The sequence below is a fragment of the Trichosurus vulpecula genome, chromosome 3 (assembly GCF_011100635.1).
Source record: "Trichosurus vulpecula isolate mTriVul1 chromosome 3, mTriVul1.pri, whole genome shotgun sequence".
Classification (NCBI taxonomy): Eukaryota; Metazoa; Chordata; class Mammalia; order Diprotodontia; family Phalangeridae; genus Trichosurus; species Trichosurus vulpecula.
In genome coordinates this window covers 172578555-172589398 of record NC_050575.1, presented here as the reverse complement: position 1 = coordinate 172589398, position 10844 = coordinate 172578555, and the positions used below count along the sequence as shown (strand labels likewise).

The 10844-nt window shown below is 41.0% G+C and overlaps 1 protein-coding gene across 1 annotated transcript; it reads right to left on the bottom strand.

The window, feature by feature from the left end:
- Positions 1 to 524: 524 nt before the first annotated feature.
- TMEM250 (transmembrane protein 250) lies at positions 525 to 8294 on the bottom strand. Its single transcript, XM_036752017.1, has 2 exons — positions 7850 to 8294; positions 525 to 3517 (listed from the first exon to the last, which is right to left on the bottom strand). Exon 2 carries the CDS (start codon positions 3381 to 3383, stop codon positions 2964 to 2966), a length of 420 nt encoding a protein of 139 aa, XP_036607912.1. The 5' UTR covers positions 3384 to 3517; positions 7850 to 8294; the 3' UTR covers positions 525 to 2963.
- Positions 8295 to 10844: the final 2550 nt, after the last annotated feature.

Genomic DNA, 10844 nt, shown 5'->3' with positions numbered 1-10844 from the left:
CAATTTGTTCCCATATAATTAAGTAGACAGCTGACACAGTCACTTGTGACCATGCTACTTAGTTTTAGTAAAACCATTTCAGTACCCTCTTTTAAGCTTGTTACAATACTATTTTGTTTTAAAAGGTAAATTCAACAACAAAAATTCTCAGATATCAAAAGCTGGATACTAAAGTAGCTTACTTTTTCCTGAAGACAAAAGTCCATTCAAGTAATTTAAATGTACTTATTTCTGTAATTTGTTGCACTAAACTTTAAATTTATTACTACTAAACCAAGTTTTCTTTTAAATGACATTTCCAGATATTATGACTGCTTCAAAATAAGAAAAGAACCTATGAGTTGGCAGGTTAAAAAAAATGAGATGCGAGAATTTCTCCTATGTAATAAAGCTGTCCAAAAGCTTAGAAAGATCTTTAACTAACAACCTGACAACTCTTTAAAACAACAAAAACTGCAATTTTGATTGTTAGTTCCCTACAAACAGTATAACTAAAATATATTTGAATATAAGCAATCACTCCATCAACACATTAAAAAAATAAGTTTAATGCAGGTGGTACGTCTCATAAAGAATTTAACAGGCACTCAAGACATTGAGCTGTGTTTGTTTTTTTGTGTGTTCCAAAGTCAATTCAAGGTACAATTCAAACACTTGCATTGCTGTTTATACATTCATTGGCTAAATAGCAAGATTCCTCCTGCTATCAGGACTTTGTTAAAACGCACACACATACTAGAACCCTCAATCAGTGCATCCGGTAGGGAGCTCCACTTCAAAGACATGAATGTTTTAGTGGATTTAGTCTGAATGAATTAAAAAAAAGAAACTTTTTTTTGAAAAAATAATATGCATGACTAGTGCAATAAGATTTTTAGCAGGCAGTAAAAATGAAATCAATGCATTTAAAGCTATCATTTCTGCCCATCACATAATCAATTTCTAAAACTAGCTTTGCTTAACCAGTTTATTTAACCACCTTAAAAACAGATTCTTTTTGCAGAGAAAACCTTAAAAAAAAATTCAAAGAGTAAGTTTTTCTACAGCCATAATTTTCCCTGATTTGAACTTTCTTAAGTTTGTTAAAAGACATGCATTTTTCCTTACAACCTAGCCTCACAACTAGGCTTAGAAAAGGGTTTCTCTGCCCCCTCCAAGTCAATTTTTTTTGCCCTTGTCCTGGAAAAGGTTATATGTGCTGAGGCTTGTGTCAAATGAGAATGCAATTTTTCACTTTATCACACTTACACATAAAATTCAGAGATAATGATTTTAGGTCGACAGGGAATGGGTGACCAACGTTAGCTTACTAATTATCCTCTCAATAACCAATAATTGCTTCCCTCAAGTAGTTATCCTAGCCACAGTATAAAAATACCTATTAGAGTGTGGTGACAGAAAACGCTCAAAAAAGATTCTCTTATATATTTTACTTCCCTTCCTTGTTATTTAAAGGTATTCCAATGAAAATGAGATCTTTGTTCCTTTGTAGTCCATCTGTTCCTGCATCTCTTTATGTACCTGAATTCATCTTATGTCTTAAATGCTTTCATAGCAACCAAAGCAGGAAATACAGAGCAGACAAGCCCTTAATAAACAAAGATTCAATGTTCATTCAAATCCCTTAAAATTTAGAAGAAATGCTTTTTAAAAATAAACCATTTAAAAAACATTTTCCATGATAAATAACTGGCTTTAGCGTTATCTAGCAATTATGGTGTTTCGGAAAGAAGTCAACTTCTAGGAGATTTCTGCAAAAGAGATGACTTCAAATGCCCTCCAAAGCAAGTAAAACATTTTATCAGCTTTCCCAGAAAAGTGAGTTTAGATAGATTAAAAATATTTTATAATGTAATATTGCATTCTCTACAGACCTGGCCACTGATACACAAAGGGCTCTATGTTTGCTTTGCTTCTCAATTTGGCACCACTGAAACTTACAGTGCTCCAGAGAACACAGCTCTCTTATGAGCTATGGCATTAGAACCAGACTCCCTGAATGAAGATCTTGGCACTGTTTGCTTCAGTTTGCTTTCAGACTGGGTCTAGGTCTGTGAAACACCAAATCTGGTTGTAACCAAACAAAATTATTCACTTCCCTCTAGGTTTTGGATTAGCATTCAACCTCATCATTTCATTTCTCAATTGTAGCTCTTTGTTTAATATAAGAAAGATGAACTTGCATTGGACCTGTGCAAACATTCTAGAAATCCAGGGCCATGCAAGTGGTTTAATGGCAGTGCATTGCGTTACTAAAGTGGAGTCCAACTTTTTCCTAAGGCAGGGTAGGGGTTAGGAACACTAAGGAAGAGTGGACATTTGGCCCACAGAGCAGGGAACTGCTTCCAGGCTTGCTCCTTGGCCAGCACACAGAGCAAAACTGTTGAGGCATGTCCCATTCCTTTGGTAGGTAAGAGAAATACCTCTAAATGTGAAACTGGTGAGGAGAAGAGGAAGCTACACCATGGTCCTGAAAGTGCAGACTTGATAAAGAGGACCTACTGCACTACTTATTAAATGTGAACATAAGCTACATTAAGATAGAGGAATGAGGAAGAATACAATGTAGCAGCAGGGGAAGGGGAAGCTAAGAGCCAAAAAGCAAATTGAGGGAGTGAGAGCCTTGATTTCACCTTTACAAATGTCACAGCCCTTTTCTTTCCCAAGCCATTAACGCAATAAGATGGTCAGAGAGCAAATAAAAATATTGCCTCTGATCAGGGCACTACTTCCCTTGTTTGGTATGGTGAAAAACCCGTCTTTGGGATGGGAGACATAAGGAAAAATGACCCAACATTCCCAGTGTCATTTCGTTTCAGAGACAGGTCATTGTCTTTACCAAAGAAAATATCTATATACTGCATATACATATATCAGTCATAAATAAATAAATTAAACCAAAGGAGAAAGTGGATACATCAGATGTAGTCACAGCTGCCCAAGCCTGCATGCACACCTCCTATTTACATGTCCACAAAGACCATGAAACACCAGCCCAGACCTCCCACCAGCAGCATAGTCACATGAATCCCATAAATGAGCAGCTCATTCATCAAGCTGAAATCAACCCGCCTTCGTCCCAGCAGTAGGAGAATGATGGACAGCTTGTACTGGAAACGCAGAAAGATGCGGATGCCAAGGTATTGAAGGCAAAACAGGATGGAGAGCGCCACCCAGAGGATGGAGGTAAACAGGCTGCAGCTGAAGTAGAGCAGGAAGCGGATAAATCCATACATCCATCGGGACTTCAAATAGATGTCGAAGTTGTTGTACTTGGTACGCACTAAATGAGTGGTTCTTACAGGTCCACAGGCGGAATGCAGGCATGTGGTATGGGGGCCGTGGAAAGACCGGACACGCCGGGGTATGGGAATTACAGGCATTGGGTACCCCACGGCTCACTGAGTTCTAGAGGAGGACGGACTGTGTGCATAATAAGCATCATCCATGAGCAAGGAACAGAAGTGAAGACCCTAGGCCTGTGAACTCTCTGCTGAACTTCCAGGGAGGCACACGCCTATAGGAAGAAAAAAAAAAGCAACAAAAAAGAAAAAACTATTCAGCTGTAAGGAACCAAAATAAAATGGGTCTTTGCCCTGAGGAAGTTTACAATCTAATAGAAGAGATAGCAGATAAATCCTAAAGATATTTATACATCCTTATAATGAAACACACAAACAAGTTTATGTGGCAGGAAGAATAGTGGCCTGGGCGTCAAAACACGTGAGTTCTGGACTTTAAAGATCATAAAATTTAAAGCTAGAAGGAATCTTAGAATCATCTGATCTGGTGGCCTTATTATACTTATGAGGAAAATGAGGATTAGAGCTTAGGGGCCCAATGAGTGGGATTTGAATTCAGGTGCCTTAAGTGCTAATTACTCTTTTCTGGATCTATCACTCATTAGGCTGTTTTACCATGGACAAGAAAGTCACTTCATATTTCTGGACTTCAGTTTCCCTACTTGAAAAGTAAAGGGGCTGGATTAGAGTATATCTAAAGGATTTTCTAGTTCAATTGAGATAACATTTATTAGGCATTTGCCATGTACAAGGTATTATCTTAAGCATTAGGAGATACTCAAATAGATATGACTCAGGACTTATTCAGAGTTTAGAATCCAATGGGAATGTGGGGTGAGAGCAGGGGTAGTAATCAGGATCTTACTAAGGTAGACAGGTTTGGATCCCCTCAGAAGCCTAGAGAGTTCGGGGCCATCTCAGAAGTGCTATCCAGAGTAAAGAACTCCTAAGGACTACAGTTGAAGGCTGGGCACTAAATGCTTTATCCCTCCATTGTGAAGTATAAACTAATGGAAAGCAAACTACAGAGAGGCAATCATGGTCTAGCAAATTGAGGGCAGGCCTCAAAGTCAAGATAACCCGAATTTAAACTCTAACACACATGATAGCTGTGTGACCAAGGGCAAACCACTTAGTTTCTCAGTGCCTTAGGTAATTCACTAAGACCGGAAGTTTTAGAATTGTTGATAAACTGTTGATGGAAAATGAAATCACTGGCCTGGACAAAAAAAGGAAGAAGGCAAAACATCAGCACCAACAACAACTAGTATTTATATAGAGCTTTGCAAAGTGCTTTACAAAAATTGCCACATTTTCTCCTCACAACTCTGGAAAGGTATGTCCTATTTTTACTCCCATTTCATAGATGAGAAAACTGAAGGCCAGAGAGGTTAAGTGACATGCCCACATAGCTAAAGTCTGATAGGCACCCATCCACCTAGATGCCTAATCTAAGAGAGCATTAGGCAAAAAATTGTGAGTCACACAGGACTCCAAAATTATCACTGGCCTATTTCCCTCAGTCTCTATACAAAAGAGGGAGTTGGGTGTAGAAGGAAAAAACAAATCTCTCCCAAGTGCCTCAATATATCCCTAGTGTTTATCACAGTGCTAAGCTCTGCATTCAGTGTGAAAGGAGGAAGAACAAAACAGAAACTCTGGTTCTTTTAATTCTTTTCAAGTTTCTCACTCTACATAACAATAATAATCTGCCTCTTAGTCCTGCCTAGCCCATCAGCAATAGTTGCATCTTTCGAAGATCTCAAAGATACTTAGCAAGTACAAGTGATCAGAACTAGAATACAATTAGTGATAGATTATGGATTCACTAAACACTAATCAACAAATTTTATGTTTTGCCAATTAAGATAAGCACAAGGTTTAACCATTTGACCAACTTCACAAAATTAGTCATAGTCTTTTCACTTAAGTTCAAAGGCATTCACTCAGTAGGATCTAATGAGAATACACAATTGCAAGTTCTGAATACTATTTGTTCTTTTCAATAGTGAGGGCAGACATATAAACTGTTCCTCTAATATTGTAGTTTTCTCCTTTTTTAGGGAAAAGCTGAAAGTGAATTTAAAAATCCCAGTAAAAATAAAAGATGAGGTTCTGCTACAAATGAAACTGAAAGCCTACCAAGCAGAAAGAAGATGCAATACTCACTGGTTTAACCTACTGACTTGTATGTCCATAGAATATAACAAGCTCCTAGCTTTCAAGGTGCAGAAGGTGGTGGCTGAAGATTCCTATGCAGTTTCTACCTAAGCACTGTAGGGATTCAGTGTATCATCTGGTCCAGAAGTTGGGAACCTTTGGCCTCAAGGCCACATGTGGCCCTCTAGGTCCTCAAGAGTGGTCCCTTGACTGAATCCAAACTGATTTGTTCTGTAAAACTTGGACTTAGTCAAAAGGCCATGAACCCAAGGCCCTAGAAGGCCACATGGAGCCTTAAGGCCAAAGGTATTATGTGGTCTGTTTGCTCCAAAATATCTTTATTTGCTTCCCCCCTTTCATATCTCCTAGAGAATAAATATCCCTAATGTATTCCCTTTCATGAAGATACTGCAACTTGGTTGACATAGTTAACTAAAGTCTATTAGCTGCTTTTTTTTTTTACCATAAAATCTTACATACCAATTTCCAAGAATTATGAGATGACAATGCCCTCATTTGACAATGTTATTAAACAATTAGTGTCTTCTGTAAGTGCCTGATTTTTCCCATAAACTGGTGTATTACAATATATTTCAGGGTTAATGAAAAGAAAGCCACAAAGTGGACTACTTTTTCCATTGTTAAACTCGGAGATATTATCACTGATTTTGCTTAGAGACAGTTCTATTCTTTTTCCTACCATCAATTTGTGAGGCACCATGAGATACATTGTGATGAATCAACTAAAAGTCAAACTTTGACACCAAAGTCAACTGTTGTTTTTTTAATATAATTATACCATGGGAGCACCTAGGTGGTGCAGTGAGTAGAGCACCGGCCCTGGAGTCAGGAGGACCTGAGTTCAAATTCGAACTCAGATACTTGACACAGTTACTAGCTGTGTGACCTTGGGCAAGTCACTTAACCCCAATTGCCCTATCTTCCTCTCTCAAAAAGTGATTATACCATAAAAATAAAATTATTTCACTAAACTTTTCAGAAAATAGTATGGCTGGCTTTGGTCCATATATCCATATGACATCTGGCCTGTTCTTCATGTGCTAAGTCTAGAAAGTCATTCTCTAAGATTACTCCCTTAGCTATAAAAGGGTTAATTTCCTTGAAGAACAGAGATACAAGAAGACTTGTCAGTATTTTTGAAGCACTTGAGTTTCCTTGATAAACACAATTTAATCTTTTATAGCACTTAGCACAGTGTCAGGCACATAGTAGGTACTTATGAAATGTTTATTTATTGATGATAGGTCTTAAAACTTCTGAATATGAATCATGAGTTTTCATTTATTTTTAACAAAAGTGCTGCTAATCTTTAGCTACGCTATGATGGGAGTTTGTTTTTATTATTTTATACACCTATTCCATAAAAGTGTGGTGCATGTAGGAAGCCCCCATGCAATACAATTTTACACATTATTTACTTTGTAAATATGGTGAACAACACATTCAGTCTGTCTCTTTGCCCCACGAGGGCCTGTGAAGCAGAAATACCCACGTGTAACCTGATACACACAAGGATTCATTCTGCTCTGAAATTTCCTGCTTCCCCATGGCATTACATTTGGGATGTACTGACCTTAAGAGGAAAAATGTTGGACCAGTGAAGTTCCATTATGAGACTGGGATTATAAAGGCGAAACGAGAAAAAGTGCTATGACCAGGTTTTTTATATGGAACAGATTATCCCCACCAGTTTTGGAGCTCCATATCTAAATGAAGAGTAGTAGTGTGCACTTCAATGAATTTTACTTGGTCCCCTCAAACAACCGGGAAGGCAAGGAGAAACACAAATAGAAACTAAAGGTCGGGGTTTAGGCGTATGGTCATACGCCTACTCTTTCAAAAAAAAAAAAAGCCCACCGTGATCTAATTTTTGCATCCCACCCTCTACTCTGAGTTGGTTTCTGTGCCCAAAGGGAAATTGAGAAAGAGAAGAGAAATTGAAAACAAAAAACATTTTTTTCCCAAATGACTTATCCACGTGACCAATACATTACTTCCCCCTCACTTCACTGGGGAGATGAAAAGTGGTTCCCCTTTGGACCTTCCCATACAAAGCAGGCAAGGAAGGAGCAGGGAAAGGGGGGAGCCAAGTTCAAATACTGCGTCCCAGATTAGAGAGGCCTTGACAGCTCCCCCTCCCCCCACCCGGGAGGGAGCACAGGAGACCTCAGTGGAATCAATGGGGGTCCTCCCCTTCCCTCATCGTCATCCGGCAACTATTCCTCCTACCCTTGCGTGTCCTCCCAAATGCCCCCTCCCGGACCATCTTCTGACCCCCGACTCCGGATCCGCCCCTCTTCCCTCTCCTGGAGTTCCCTGGTTAGCTCCCGCCCCCTCCCCCGTCAGGCCCGGGCCGATTTGCTCACCATGCGCGGCCTCCGCGGCGGGGTGGTAGTCCCAGGGCCGGGGGCCGGGGGCCGGCGGGGCGGAGGCCAGGGCCGGGGGCCGACGCTGCTGGGGCCCCTGCTGTCCCTCGAGGCCGGAGCGGCGGAACGAGGGTGGAGGCCGCATGGTGTCGGGCCCTCAGAGAGAGGAAGGTCACCAAGAGGGTCAGGCCCAGGGCCCGGGGAAGGCCGCCGGGGCCCCCCGCCCGTGTATACCCCTCATGGGCCCCAACCAGGTACGGCCCAGCTGGGGAAAGGGAGCCCTAGGCCGTTCGTGGGAAGCGTTTGTCCCAGTGAGGGAACCGTAGCAGTCGTCCCTCCGCGGCCACCGTAGGACATTCCTTCTCGCCCTGTTTCTCTTCTTTTTCCCCCTTCACGTCCCACACTTAAAAAAACAAACTCGCCTCCCCCTCCCTCCCTCGTTCCCAACCTACTCCAAAGGCGAGAACTTAACACTTCTCAGGCGTAAGGATGCGCACCGCAGCCGCACGTCATGCGTCACGCGCCGTCTCCCACTGCACGAGGGCTGGGGAGGCGGGGCGGGGGGGGGGAAGGGCGTGCTTGTCTGCCCAGGCGTGCGCAGAGGCTTGACTTGTTTCTCTTCATCGTCCACCCCCGCCTCCCTTTTGAGGTTTCAGTTGCACCTGCGTGCGTCGGGTCTTCACGAGGCATGCGCGGGATGTAGAGCTTCGCACCTCGGTTGAGGGATTGCCTTGTTCTGGCCAATTTAGCCCCTCCAGGACCGGATAGATCCATTTTCCGCAAGCCAGGACTTTCCACTTTGGAGAACAACGCAGCTGAGGAAAGGCCAGGGCCTTGCAAACCAGGGGTTCTTCAGTAAGAGCCTGTGAACTGTTAAAAAAAAAACGGAACAAAAAAAACCCTTTGATAACTTTCAGTAGAATCGGTTTCCTTTCCAATGCCGTACATTTTATTTTATGCATCTAAAAGCATTACTCCCAGAAGGGGACCATGGGCTCCACCAGATTACTAGAGGGGGTCCATGACGCAGAATAGTCGAGAACTCCTGCAAAGACAGACAAATCCTTGGCCCCAGGTTGTCAGTGGTGCCCAGACCTGTGTCATTCACTGGCTTCTATTTTTCTTCTCTTAGTGGAAGCTTCAAAAATGCGTTTCTGTTTCCCAGACTTCTCATTTTTACTAATCAGGGTGACAAGTAAAGAAGAAAAAAAGTCTGAGGCACTGGGTAACATCATAGCTCCCAAACCGAGGGAGAGCGATTGCATGAGGGAGGAACTATTGTATATCAAGGTTTTCTTCTGCTCCAAATAAAGATCAGAGGATTTAAAACTTCCAGTCCAATTCCCTCATTTTACAGATGGGTAAACTGAGGCCCAAATAGGGGAAGTGACTTGCCTGAGGTCATACAACTAAGGCTAAACAGAACTGGGACTCAAACCCAGATTAACTAACTGGAGAAGTGGTTCTTTTTCACATGTGGAGTAGGTTCTCTCCCAACTTTGAAACTATGAGTAGAAAGAGCACTGTATTTAGAATCAGAATAAAAGTTTTTCGATTCATTCTGTGTGAATGTTGGTAAATCACTTAATCCCTTTGGGTCTTAGATTCTTCATGTGGTGCTTCCTTTTCTTTCTTCTCCCAGTTTTCTCTTGCTTTATCTTTTTCCCCTTCTTACTTTTCTCTATTTATTATCTCTCCCTGCTTTTTCTACTTTTTCTTTCTCCCTAGTATCCCCTTCCTTCTGTCTTAATGTGACATCTTTAAATGAATGTTAAAATTTAATGCATTTATGTTTATACTTCAAATGACCTTTCTGTGAAAATAATTAGCTCATGTATTTTAATCATGGGGCCTTTTATACTTGACATACATAGTTTAGAACTTCACAATATTAGATTCTAGCTAAGCATTGCTGTTCTTTAGTCTTTTTCAGCCATGTCTCACTCTTCTTGACCCCATTTGACTTTTCTTGGCAAAGATACTGAAGTGGTTTGCCATTTCCTTCTCCAGATCATTTTACAGATCAGGAAACTGAGGTAAACAGGATTAAGTGACTTGCCCAGAGTCACACAGCTAATACTTATTAGTCTGAGGCTAGATTTGAATTCAGGAAGATGAGTCTTTCTGATTCCAGGCCTGGCACTCTGTCTACTGCTCCATTTAGCTGTCTCCTAACTAATCATAATACATAATAATTTTTATGAACCAAAAAATAGGAGGAGGAAGGTCTGAAAAACAATTTCTTCCCTGATTTGTAAATTTATTCATGCAACAAGTCTTATGAAAGGGTACTGTAATTTGTCATAGAAATGTTAGACTTTTTGGTTTGTCCCCAGAAGGTAGAACTAAAAGCAATAGTGGAAATTGCAAAGAAGCAAATTTTAGTTACTATTTACAAGTGAAACAGGCTGTTTTGGATGTAATGAGATCTCCCTCACTGGAAGTTTTCAAGCAAAGGCTGGATAACCACTTATCCCACGTGGTGTAGCAGAGATATCTTTTTGAACATAGGTTGGAATAGATTCTGCTGGGGTACCCTTGCAACTCTGAAATTCTGTGGTTCTGCAAAATGAATGGGTTTGACCTAATGATTTGTAAGGCCCTTTTTAATTTTTAAGTCTTATTACTCCCATAACTACATATTCAGTGCTCTTTCTTCTACCTAACAGTGGCCCTTCTGGCCCAGGAAACTAGCAATATACCCTCCTCCTTCTCTGGGCCTTCCAGAGCCTCTGGGAATCCCTGTCATAGGGTAGCTGCTCCATTGTTTGTTGAAATGTAACATTTTGCTTAGTGGATCCGTGGTGTAGTGGAAAGAGTGCTGTAATATTGGTCAAAAGAATTGGTTCCTAGTCCTGTTTTGTTCCCTCAAAAACTTCGTGACCTTGGACAAATTACTTAACCTCTCTGAGTCTCAGGTGCCACGTCTATAAAATGAAGGAATTATATTAAGTTTGTACATTAACAAACATTTGTTAAGCACTTACTATGTGTA

What these genes read in the sequence shown, in the direction of transcription:
- TMEM250 (XM_036752017.1), bottom strand. Translation starts at nt 3,383, where the DNA reads ATGCCTGTAATTCCCATACCCCGGCGTGTCCGGTCTTTCCACGGCCCC.